We start from the raw sequence: 12,922 nt of genomic DNA on the forward strand, positions 1-12,922 counted from the left end.
GCCTTTTCAATTCAATTTTATTGTCTTTTTTTTCTTTTTGTACAAAGAATTTCACAAAAATATTAAGAAACTGTCGCAGACACCACTGACGCCATAAAGCACAGGATATCACATGACCAGAACAGTGCCACAGAGGAGAAAGAGGGAGAGTAAAGGACAGGAAAAGAGAAGATAGTAAACACTGTCCGAACTCTAGACATTATAAAGAGTTAAACGTCCACCTCTTTCAAAGAAGCCACTTACCACCATGAGCAAGCACTGGCAACACAAATGCTCTCTCTCTCTCTCTCTCTGCGCAAGGATTTACAGCTCCTTAGGGTGCTGGCAGTGTCAGGAATACTGTCTGTGCTGTCTTTTGTTTGTGAGAGAAGTGTTTCTCCGAGAGGCATTGTTCATTTCTCACTGTGGAGCGACCACACAAACGCACCAAGTAATGCCCAGCCGAGGAGAAACCTTTTTTTAAAAGTCCAGGTTGGTCTCCTGGCGATTTTTACCACGCTGCCCAACCATGAAGCTGTACATCGCACTAGATTGTAGTGTCACAAGAAAACACCGTCTCCGTTTCCGAGACTGTGATGTGATTGTTTTTTTTGTGTGTTTTGTCATTTTTCTGCCTCTAAAATGATCGAAAAGATACTATTTTGAATCCTGGAATTCATATATACCTTTTTTTTTTTTTTTTTTTTTAAACAGTAGAAGCTCTTTTGGGCAATTATCCTCTCTATTTGCAGTGGATGAAAGTATAAAAATATACACAATGTTTACAAAATAACCTGTTTCTCACTGTACATTTTCTCTATTAGGTTAAAGTTGCTGTTTCTTTTTAACTGGGGAAAAAATTTTACATAAAAAAAAAAAAAATAAAAAAAAAATAAAAAATCGGGATCTAAGTGGGAGCAGGATCCCAGACAACCTGGGAAACATTCCACAAGAAGAAAAGTCACAGGTAAACTCCCTCCTTTCCTCGTGAGCAGAACTCTGAACAGGAGAGATGAAAACATCAAGGAGGACACTGTGGTGAAGCACATCCATCTTTATGTCAAGGCGTCTTTTTCTTTGTAACACATTCACCTTAGTCCTCTCTGATTATTTTACAAGTTAAATAAATATACTAAGAACTATGAGAACAGCCGAGAGAGAGAGGAAAAAAATCGATTTCACTCTCTAAAACTGAGTGTGTTTGTGTGCGTGTGTGCACATCTTGTGATTTCCAAGGTGTTTAATATGCAGTCGTACAACATGCCTGGTGTGCTGTCATCAAAGTCAGACTCGACGAAGAATTAACTTGGCCAAGTGTCCTGCCTGACCTATCAAACAATAAATGGCAGTTGTCTGGATCAATATGCACCTTTTTTTAAAGGTCCCAGCAGAGCCGCTTTTAACACTTAACACCCCGTGTAATGATGTTATGGCCACAAAGTGCTGGAAGGTGCACATTTTCTGCATATCAGCAAAGAAAGGTCATGATAATGTTCTTTATCTTTGGCCACCTACTCAGTGAGTCATGTCAGACTCAGGCAGCTGAGCCTCTGCCTTTTCCTCCACAGCTTCTGAGGTCGCCCTCTGCTCCTCTGCTGTCATGTCTTGGTTGCCATCTTGTGTTTTGGTTCCTTTCTCCTCCGCCTCTTCCTCTTCATCCTCCGGAGCTTCATCCATGGCCGTTTCTGCAAGATTTTTCTTGCCCATGCTGGCGCCCTCCTCCTGAGCCTTCAGCACGCTGCACAGCTCCATCTCATGGATCTCCACGTCGAACGGTGCGACCGGAGGCACAGAGGGGGGAGACTTGCAGCCTGCGCAGCCCTGAAACCAGAGAGAAACATGATCTGTTATTTCAATGTTGAATGGATGGATTTGGTTTTGTCTGAACCTTTTTTTTTTTTCTTCTTGGCTCAGTGTTGAGCTGCCGTGTACTCACAGAAATATTGATGGCTCGTGGCAGGCGTCCTGTGCGGATCCAGGGGTGAACCTGGCTCAGCTCTCTCTTCTGATCCTCTGTGAAGCGTGGCTGATGTTTCTGCATGCTCCTCAAGGCCTCGCGGTCCTCTCGCAGCACCGTCTCCATGTCCCTGTTGTTATATATAAAATATGGTCACTGTAAACCTGCTGTCGTTGCTGAAGAAAAACTTCAGCACATTGTTTGCTGCAACATAGACTCCTTAAGATTACATTTTGTTTTTTTTTTGTTTTTGTTTTTTTGTTTTTTTGTTTTTTAAATTGAACTGTACTCAAGAAGTAAAAATACTTCTGTACTTGATGAAGAAAAACATCTTTAATAATAGATGGATGTTTTTCAGATTGTCTGGTCCTGTGTCGTACCTGACGGGCAGCTGGTAGGTCATCATGACCTTGTCGTCTGTGTTGGCCATCAGTAGCCAGATGGGGTCCTGTAGGACACACTTGATGAACTGCTCCTCCCCGCCGTCTCCCCCGGCGCTGCTGCTGCCCCCTGCTGGCTGTTTGCGGGAGTGGTCATTCTCCGATGAGTCGATGCTGCCAAAGTACTTGCTGGTGTGGCTGCCCTGACTGCTGCCTGCATGGACAAGGAGGTTAAAGGAGAGAGTTAACTGTGGTTGACTTGAGGCAGTTTCCTTCAATACACAACCAATAACTAGAATGAATTTAAAGCTATGGACAATTTTGCATTATTGGTCATATGACCCAGAACTATTTCGTTCACCTTAAACACCTCAGAGTCTGGTAAAGTTAATCTACTTACTTGTGCCACTGGTGCCAGAGGAACTGCAGCCGTTGGAGCCGGAGCCTGAACCCGAGGACCTTGTCCCAGAGAAGCCTGAACCAGAAGCGGCTGAGCCGGTGCCTGAGCGGGAGTCCTCCTGCAGCAACAGGTCCAGCAGGTCGCTGGACGTGGACATCGCATCATTGTTGGATTCATTAGTTTCACCCTAATGGGAGAATGAAAACAAATAAACAGGAGCGCAAAAAAAGAAAAAATATATATATAATATAAATATGAAATTTTGAAAATACCACGTTTCCTGAACATCTGTGTACTTACATTCTCATTTTCCTTGGAGGTATCATCAGGGCTCCTCTGATTGGCTGAGCTCTGTCCCCCGGCTGCACCACCCTGCACAGAAGGCGTGGCTTGCTGTGATGCCGCCAGCGCCGTGGCAACCTCTAACCGGTTGCTTGGTGATTCCTCCAGCTGCAGCAAGTTGAGGGGGGAGGAGCATCGGGACTGGAAGAGGGGGGACTCTGCACCCTCACGGTCAGCAGGTGTCTGACTGTAGGAGTGCGGGGTGCTGCTACGAGACGGGGCGCAGGTGCCAGGGACGGGCATGGGGTTGGCGACAACAGTCGGGACAGGGGCTGGGGTGGCGCCGGGGTACGGGAAGTTAGGATTGTAGAAATGTCCGGGGGTGGCACCTGGCTGAGCGATGGGTGCTCCCATCTGGGGGAAAATGTAGTTTGGCAGAACGAGGGCCATCATGGGAGGAACCATCTGGGTGGGTGGGAAACGTGATGGGTCTGGGATGGGTAACGGCTGTGCAAGCGGTGGGTACACAGGGTAAATCGGAAGCATACCAGGAGCAAAAGGGGCAGCAGCAATGCTGGCCTGGGACCCTACAGAGGGCCAGGAGGAGGAGTTTGTTGCGGGTCCGAGAGGCATGTTTAGGGGCATGGGGGCCGTGTTGGTTCTGGGGTCTCGGCAGCACCCGTTCATGCCCAGAGAGCTGTGCTGGTCAGATGACTCCTGGTGCCTGAGTCTCTTTCCTCCCCGACCACGTCTGTGACCGGTGCTGCCTCCTGCAGCGGGGTAGTCACGGGAACAGCGCACTCCTGAGAAAGAGAAAGAGACAGAGTAAGGCAAATTTCTGGCACTGAACATTTTGTTTTGCGTCTTTCACAGATCCATCATAGTGGAGCACGCAAATGATCATATTGCATAGTGACTAAATCCAGGGAATGTGTGTGTTTGGGAGGGGGGGGCGCCCCCACCTCGTGACAGAGGGTTGGCAGCTTGGGTGTGGCATCGCACAGTGGAAGATGCCGTCTGATCGAACACGCGCAGCTTGCTGAGGTCCTTGAAGCGGTCAAGGAACGCCTGCTCCTCCTGCTGGGTGTGGGCGGATAGCACCTCCTTTGTCAGACCCAGCCGGCCTCCTCCGCCTCCTCCGACACTTCCATTTCTCCGGCTGTCCCTCTCCGGCTGAGTGGCTTGCGGGAGAGGTGGCGGGGGAGGGGGTGGTGGAGGAGGAGGGGTGATAGCTGTGTTAGCGGGAGGTGTCAGCCCGCTGGCGGGAAGGGTTGGTGTTGTCATAGGAGGAGCCAACGTAGGAGTTGTAGGAGCCTCCTCCATGACGATGTCTGTGATAAGGAAGAAGAAGAATGGTGGAAATGATGAATAAATACTGCTGGAAGAGCATTCAAGTCAGACTGTGCAACTTTCTGAAGAAGAAATAACAAATTATTCCTCTTACAAATCAAGTTAAATTCATAAACAACAGCTCATTTCAATACACATCAGTTTTGTCATGGTCCGGCAGGAAAAGTAGCTAATGATAGCTAACGTTAGCAAATTTACATTAGTAAATAAGACAGTAGTAGATAAACAGTTCTGTGTTAAGATTTAACATTATCCAGCTGAAAGAAAGTGCAAACAGTAGAGGATGTTGTTTGGGTACAAACAAGAATGGACCAAAAGAAGAAATTTCCAGGATAAACTCTGATGAGAACAAAAGGCATTAATCAGCTTATTTACAGTTTGTGGTTTTATCATGTGACTCCAGAGGCCTGTACTACGAAGCAAGTTCAACATACTCAGGATAACTTGGGTAAACTTGGGTAAACTTGGATAACTGAACCTAACATTGACCGTCCTGGATAACCTGTACTACGAAGCTGGGTATCAACAGACTCCGTTAACCCTGGGTTTACCTATCCAGTGACGAGCGCGTTCATGTGTGAGAGGCGAATTTGTTTATCACAAGCAAAATCGTCTGAATCATAAATGAAGTACTTAATATATGAGAAGAAATGCTGATGCCTACTGGTAATTTCGTTATAGCAACGTCCAAAAGTAGTGTTCAACAAGGTGAAATGTAAAAAAATATTATTTCCATGTCTAAATATAATGTTTTATTAAAGTCAGACTAAAGATATATTGTAAATAATTGCATGAATTATCATTATGAGTATTTTTGTTCTTTTGTCTGATGATGAACAAACTGAACATGTGACGCAGATAAAACAGTTAAAGAAAAGAGGAGTAGTTGATTGAACGACTGATATGTTCATTTATAATTATACAAATAATTAAGTAGCTAATTTCTCTAATCAAAGACATCAGAGGTTTAGTTTTTATTTCCAGTTGTGGTCTCAGGCTCCATGTTATTCTGAGCTGCAATGATGAAGAAGAGAGTAAACGCATCGACACTGTCAGAAATCCTGTCGGATCAAAGAATATTTTGTTCAATTAAAATGAAGCTATAATTATTATATAGGCTATTTATTAAGCGTGATGAAGCTTTGTTTTAAAACCAGAGTGGACACATGGAAAGACTCAAACAGGAAAACCTTTCCACTGATTTTTTTTTTTTTTTATATTTTATGTCTACTGCTCGTTATTATTGATCACTTTATTGTAAACTCTTTTGTCCCTGTTAGCATCCTGTAGGAATGAGGACTCTGTTTTTCCAGTGATTGACTTGGTCAGTAGTTTGGCTGTTGACAGGTTTTGATCTATGATCTGATCCTCTGAAGTAAACCTGCGCCGGAGCAGGTTAGGAGTTCAGCGTAAGTTGCCATGGCGATTTACTCCGGTTACCAGTGAACCACCGTCGTACGACTGAAAACCCAGAGTTAAACCTGTCGTTAGCTCGATAACCTCAAATCCTGCTTCGTAGTACAGGCCTCTGGTTTCTGCAGGATGTGAAGACTTTTGAAGTAATAATAGCACTTCTGGTCAACACATAAGAACAGCATCAGAGAATTTTGCTGGTTAACTTTCATATTTTAAAGTCAACCTCGAACCGTTTTACCATATCGAAGGCTTTTTTTCAAATTCAATTGAAGACCTGCGAAGACCTCATACAAACCTGCTGAATAACAGAACTACAGAGCAAAGATGAGTGTCGTTGATGCCCACCTGACTCGGGAGGCTTCTTGTCTCCCACATGCACGATGGTGCTGCTGAAGCTACACTGGGATGTGACTGAGGCTACACTTTCTGCCTTTGTGGCCATGGTCAAAGGAGGCAGAGGAGGTGGTTCACCTACGATGCTAACTGAACCACCTGTAGAAACAAGAACACCGACAAAAATTAGTTATTGATTACTGACCCGACACAGGAACAAGCCTGCCTATCAGTAATTTAGGAGACTCAGAGGCTGCACAAGCCCCCACAGACAGAAATCCAGTCATTTTTACAATAAAAAAAGAGAAATTATCTGTATTACACATTAAAACACATTAAACATCATCAGATTAGAGCATAAACAAAGCTATTATAAATGCAATTGTAGTTATAGAGCAACAAAACAAAGGCTTGCACAATATACTGGAAACATTATTAAAAAGTACCTTTGTTGTTGCCGCTGGCCTCCTGTCTGTCGTCATCAGACGTGGAGGAGGCGGTGCAAGAAGAGGAGCCGCACTTCCTTTTAACTGTGTTAGGAATGTTGCAGCTCTCCAAGTACCTGCGTAGAAACAAAGTATTGTTTTTTTTTTATTTTAGTAAAGTGATGAACAAAAAAAAAAAGAAAAAAAAAGACAAGCTATTGTATGGCTTCAGGCTTTCACACACACCTAATGATGCTGTCCAGACAGTTGATCTGCTGGTAGGAGTAGGCAGTCGGGGGTTCCTTCTGTACAAGCGGTGCAGGGACCAATGCTTTGAGCGGTTTTGTCATGTCTGCTATCAAACCTCTGATTGGGTCGCTGTTGAGGGCTCGAATGCTTGTGGTGCCTGGATGAAGAATTAGAGAGGAAGAGGAAATGAAAACGAGTTCTCATATTGCAGAGATGAAAATGTGTTTTTGATGTGAGTTGATAACTTGGAACAGCATCTGCCAACATTTCTGGTTTTGATAGTCAGTAATACAGATATATATATATACTATTCCTGCTTTATTCCCTAGTAACAGGAGCGTTTTGCTTTCTATAATGGTTTACCGGCATCAGTCTGGAGAATCAGTGCCACCTACTGTTTCTTAATAAACCAACTCAAAATATTCACATAATGGTTGTCATGGATTCCTCTTTGATTTCTAAAGTATATTCTGTGTTATATCTGGACAACATCAGTCAACTGTCCTCCTTATTTCACCTGTGCTGGTGTTTTTTCTGGGCAATGGCCTGTTACGGGACTCGATGAAAACCTGCTGTCCATTAGTCTTGACCATGTGAACGTCTTTGCAGATCTGCTGGAACGTCATCTGAGGAAAAAAAAAAAATCACAGCAATTAGAGGAAGATTATGTTGTGTAGTACAAGTACAATCCCAAAAGTTTTTCCACACATGTGGAACAGAAACAATTGGAGCTGTGCACAGATCAAAACCAAAACACTGAATTCCAGAATTCATTGTTTGTCCTCTGCTGTATCTGCTGCAAGTCTTGTACAGCATCTCATGTTACATGTTTCTGTTGCATGTTGTCGCTCAGACTCACAGGTTTGTGTAAAGCGATGGCAGCGGCAGCCTCATCCATGGCGGGGCCGTTGCTGTCGCTGGACGAGGCGGCTGAGGCACTGAGGTGCTGTTGGTGTGAACGGTGGGAGCCCCGTGAGCCGCTCGACCCGAGCGAGCTGTAGCCCTGAGAGCTGCCACTGTGCACCGGCTGCACGAGGTGCCGGTGGATCCGCTCGCTCAGCTGGACGATGTCAGGCGTGGTGACCTGGCTCTCGCGGCCCTGTGGCGTAGTGAACACGTCTTCATTCAGAGGGCTCCTGGAGAAAGGTGGAGACGAAAAATAAAGTTCAAATACTTTCTCGTAAATGCTCTGGTGGCATTTGTATGTGAGCGAGTTGAAATAATAAACTTACGTTCTGACTTTGTGGCGCCCCACAACAAACGCCACCTTCCGGCTCCAGGGGTTGACAAAGGATGACCAGCTTGTGTCGATGGTCACATACTCCCCGCTGCGGGCACACATCCTCATGGGTGAATAGTCAAACGGCTGCCCTGCAAACTGAAAGACTGAGGAGACACAACAGATAGACATTGTGTGAGAAAACTGAGATGGAATAAAGAATTTAATGACTTGTAGCATTGAATCCATCTCTCGCTTACAACTGGAAGATATAGCGTTGTCAATAGCATAACAAAATCTAAATACAGTACTCTCAGACACTCAATGTTCAGTACATACAGCAATTGCAGTTACAGTGAGTTCAGGATTATATAGACTCACTCTTCTCATGTATAGCCACCATCATGGGCCTGTCCTCAGGGTGGATGTAGAGCAGGATGGGGGTTCCAACCAAGTCCTGAGGCAGGTAGCCCAACAACGGCACTGCCCTGCAAACACAGCATATTTACACACTGTTAGACAGTCATGGTACATCTGTTATACACTGCATCAGTTCCTGCTCTACAGCTGTACACAGATCAGTTTACAACCAAAGAAATCACAGAAGGAAAGTGAATGAAAGAGTTGTTTTCACTTTCATTATAGGAGAAAATAATGAAAATAATTCTTTTGACTTTACTGAAATTGAGCAATTAGAATATAGTTTTTGAATAGCAGATACTTGAATTGTATTGAATTTGTGAACCCTAAAAATATATATACTGTATATACCGAAATGAAATTGCACAATTTGAATTTGACCATTATAAATATCAAGGACAATTTCAGATCACACTGATAAACTGATGATTTTCAAAGTAAGGAATACATTTCACAATCACATATTCAATGGCCAGAAGGCAACACATCAGAAGTTGGGCAGAACTGACCTCTCGTCCACCTCCTGGAAGAGGCAACTCGGAGTGTGACTGGTGGTGAAGATCCTCTTGTCTGGAGGGATACGAGGAGCTGGAAGAAACACACACACACACACACACACACGAAGAAAAGACATTTTGAGGACAGTCTGACATCCAATCATTTGGTGTCTATGATATTATCCATATTCAGGGGAATATGGTAATCCAACGCAAATCAGTGAGACAGAGTCTGCCTTCTGTCTATTTCCAACACACAGCTCATTTCAAGTACATTACAGTTTCAAGTGTATGGTTTTAAATTATGCAGTGAGTAATGATGAGTAAAGTTCGTAGCTCATCATGCTGCCTTATTCAACCAAATGGTGTCTGTCTGCAACAGCGGCTACATCTACACGCAAGAAGGAGCCGATCTTGATGCTAAAATCCATTAAATCTGATTTTTAGTCAAAACATTAAATTATGAAACTAGGAGAGAGCTGATAATCAAACTGTACTTGTGATACTTGGGTTACGCTGACAAAACATTATCAATGCTGCACAGTGACAATAAAAACATGGTGAGAAGCACAGATCTTAGCACTCAGATCATTATTTATTTTTCCCTGTATTACTAATAACTGACTACTGCTCACTTTAAGACAAGCTTCCACTGAATGCAGGGATATTCCATTGAATAACTGATCATGTGTTGATTGCATGTCGCACTGTGCAAAATCGCTCTAATGAAATCTGTCATACTGGAAGCATGTCACGTGCGGTGAATGTGTGGTAAACTGTAGCACTACAATGTAAAAAGAAAAAGTATATGGGAGCAGAGGCACGCCATCAGCTCGCATTTGGTTGGTTGTGGATGGCAGCAGTAACGCTGTGAGAGCTCTGGTGATGCAAAGTCTCAATGTTTTTGGATTAAGAACCAAAGATTACATCATGTTTCTCTTAAAAATGTCAACTTGCAGCCGGGATAGCTGATATCTAATAGCTAATGATAATAATATTAATGATAATACAACAGCTTAGTAATTGTTTGTGATATAATGCCCTCCTTTTCTGACATACTGTCAAATAAAATTTCACCTGTATCAGAAAAGTCTGTCATGACTGATGTGCACTTTAAGACAGAAAACTGCACATACATGCAGTATAGGCTTTGTGTTTCTCATAAAAATATACAGTAGAGTAATATTTACCTTCATATCCAGAGTGGACCCTCTCTGCGATGAGCAGGCAGCAGGGTTGCGGCTCAGCAGCATCGGAGTCTCTAAGAGTGAGCTGGTACGGCGTGAGGCGGAACGGGTAGTAGCGCATCTCGCCGCCCTGTGTACGGTCAGCGCTGATCCGACAGAACATGGACTTCTCCTGGGTGCAATCGACTGGAGGGGAGGCTGAGAGGAAAGAGCGTAAGAAAGAGTCAGACTGCACAGGAAACGGTACCATGATATGCAACAAAGACTACACATTCCCCTGACCGGATCAGAGGAGTTTAGTCCGAGAAAAATCAATGTCAGAAATCATCTAAATCTGTTGTCATCCTAGCTATAGATTGTATGTTCTTGAGTTTTAACTGCCCCTGGGGGGAAAAAAAAAACCCTTCTTCAATATGACCCCCCACCAAACCCTCTCCAAATTTCCATTTATCTCAGCTCACCAGACCCGATGCAGGACGCCCAGGGGGGCAGGCGGCAGGGTGCTGTGCCGCTGTAGAAAGTGCTGACATCCTGTGGAGCCAAAAGCTCAGAAAACACGGTCCCCTGGAGATACTCAGGCTTACAGCGCAACAGGGACGAACCCTGGGGTGATACGTACACGACCTTCCCCGACAGGAAAGACACGGCCATGGAGAATGTATCCTGGCAAAAACAGAAAAGGAAATACAGTAATTTAGGGAGATTTGTTTTCAACTTCTCCAACAATCTGACAATAAGATCTTTCTTTGGACTCAGTTGGATTTAGAAGCTTGGTGGTATCCATCTCTGTTAGTGAACTGAGAGGCGTGAAGAAGGGTGTTTCTGAATGTGAGCCAAGCGAAAGTTCTCAGAGAAAATAATCTAATAATAATCTGTGTATTTCAGTGTGTTGCATGTTTGCATCACATTGCAAGGGTCCATTAGGATCCACGTGAAGTACATTTCATAGGGTGTACACAAGGCTCTGTGTGGACATCTGCGTATTCTCAAATTTGCTGTGTTCGGCCCGCGGCCACTTCGCTACAAGACCACCAACTGCACATGTGCTCCTCCAAGCGGACTCCACAAGAAAGAAGGTTAATGGGAACAATTATGTGTCTGGTGTTTGCAGCTGTCCATGTACGCGTCCGCAAGGGAGTATAATTGAGGCCTGAGCCTGTCGTTGTGCTCTCTGCACAGTTTTTCCATCAGTTAGCTGTTAATAAAGTCCAATATTTTGAAAGATGTACAAGGAAACAATTAATAGCACACAGAGAAACCTTTACCTAACATTTGAGATGTCTTGGAAAGAGTGTGGGCATTACTGTAGATGAGCTTGATTCAAATGGTTTTCATGAGAATAACTTCAATAAAAGCTCTTCCAGATTATCACAATCAGTTTTTTTGATAAATAGTTTACAGTGACATGAAGCAACAATTCATCAGGCATCCTGTGATACAAGTTTCTTATTTATCTTAGTCACATTCAAGGCCATGTGACTAAACCAATGGCTTTCCATCTAGTTCCATTTCACACCCAGGGGAAAAAAAATAGTAAATAAATAAATAAAGTCCACGGCTCACTCGGCACAGTAATAAGACACAGTAATAAGTGGAAAACTCTGAACTTTAAACTTACAGTGTTTTTGAGGGTGTACTCTGAGGTGATATTATCAAGCTCCTCAATTGTGAAGGTAGACAAGTCCAGACTGCAGCCGTGACACTCCTCCACACTCCACTGGTGGTAGTACTCTTTGTTGGCTGTAAAGGTGAAAAATCTCTGTCAGGGTGTGGATACAGGTAAAAGACAGAACTACAGACTGCAGTGCAGGAAAATAAAAACATTACACCTTAAAACACGTTCAAGAAAAGCACAGGAGCTTAAAATCATGAGATGTCAATATCTGGGGCAGAAAAGAAGGTAGAAACAAAAACAGAACCTCACCTCGGACTTGTCTGACACATTGAAGTGCATATTTGAGTGCATTTAGGGTGCTGGAGTGGCCCTTGGACTTGCGCTCAGCTGGCAGGCGGAGCTTCAGCTCCTTGATGGCCTTCATTAGCTCTTTCTGGGTCTGGACCCTCGCTGACTGGTCACTGCTACAGCCAGAGGTGGAGGGGGGGTCATGCTCCGAGTTGGTCAACAACAGGCTGTAGGCCAGGGAGCCGCTGGGAGGTGAGAGGCTCTGGGAGTTGGAGCTGGGAAAGGGAGGAATGAGCATTTTTACACACAGATGAGTATGTGCTGGGTATGTCTCCATTGCTGCTGTGTTGACACATGTACCGTTAGCATGTGCAAGCCTGTGTAGAACAGAAACCTAATAACATAATTGCATGTGTGACGTCATTGTATATTTGTCTATAATTTTCTTACATCAGAGGAATTATACACATTTGAACAAAGCAGTTATGTACATTTCCTGAGCGCAAATGAAGAGTAGACAACAGTTACAGCTAATAATGTCTGATACGCTGACAGCGTGCGTTAGCAAATGATGCGAGAAGAACCTTTTTAGTTTAAGTCGGTTTCTCTCTTTCCTTTTCTGCTCCATTTTCTAATGACGTAATAAACCTTTTTTAACCGTTTGAAATGAAAAGGCCGTGAAAACCAATTTTCAAACCAGTTTCTTATGAGCGAGAGGGTCCTACATGATACACACTAATGTTCTGCCAAAGCTAGAAAACATTTTTTACATGAGAGATTTATGAAATTGTGTGTTTGTCGCACTGGTTTGAGGTGGGTGGTACTCAGTTGGGAAAAGTGATGTAATGCATCTCTGTGCACCAATCAGGATTTAGCAACATCTGATGACAGATGTGAGATTGTTTGCTCAGGCTGCCATGCCAGT

At 43.9% G+C, this 12,922-nt stretch overlaps 1 protein-coding gene across 3 annotated transcripts in view; it reads right to left on the reverse strand.

Moving 5' to 3' along the window:
• Positions 1-12,922, reverse strand: part of per1b (period circadian clock 1b) — a 22,912-nt gene continuing 9,990 nt past the window's right edge. For 2 of the 3 annotated variants that reach the window (XM_023420799.2, XM_023420800.2), the window contains exons 3-20: positions 12,019-12,272; positions 11,713-11,834; positions 10,556-10,757; positions 10,098-10,292; positions 8,920-8,998; positions 8,372-8,478; positions 8,004-8,157; positions 7,631-7,907; positions 7,289-7,397; positions 6,769-6,928; positions 6,544-6,659; positions 6,110-6,256; positions 3,961-4,329; positions 3,017-3,801; positions 2,717-2,903; positions 2,317-2,530; positions 1,916-2,066; positions 1-1,800 (exon numbers count right to left, since the gene is read on the reverse strand). In XM_023420799.2, coding sequence (XP_023276567.1) covers positions 1,495-1,800; positions 1,916-2,066; positions 2,317-2,530; positions 2,717-2,903; positions 3,017-3,801; positions 3,961-4,329; positions 6,110-6,256; positions 6,544-6,659; positions 6,769-6,928; positions 7,289-7,397; positions 7,631-7,907; positions 8,004-8,157; positions 8,372-8,478; positions 8,920-8,998; positions 10,098-10,292; positions 10,556-10,757; positions 11,713-11,834; positions 12,019-12,272 — 3,934 coding nt within the window. In that variant the 3' untranslated portion in view covers positions 1-1,494. The remainder of the gene's footprint in view (positions 1,801-1,915; positions 2,067-2,316; positions 2,531-2,716; positions 2,904-3,016; positions 3,802-3,960; positions 4,330-6,109; positions 6,257-6,543; positions 6,660-6,768; positions 6,929-7,288; positions 7,398-7,630; positions 7,908-8,003; positions 8,158-8,371; positions 8,479-8,919; positions 8,999-10,097; positions 10,293-10,555; positions 10,758-11,712; positions 11,835-12,018; positions 12,273-12,922) is intronic. The other variant, XM_023420802.2, reaches the window with a different exon arrangement.

The sequence above is a fragment of the Seriola lalandi genome, unplaced genomic scaffold, assembly GCF_002814215.2.
Source record: "Seriola lalandi dorsalis isolate HSWRI2012SDOR001 ecotype SW California unplaced genomic scaffold, Sedor1 jcf7180002054658, whole genome shotgun sequence".
Lineage (NCBI taxonomy): Eukaryota > Metazoa > Chordata > Actinopteri > Carangiformes > Carangidae > Seriola > Seriola lalandi.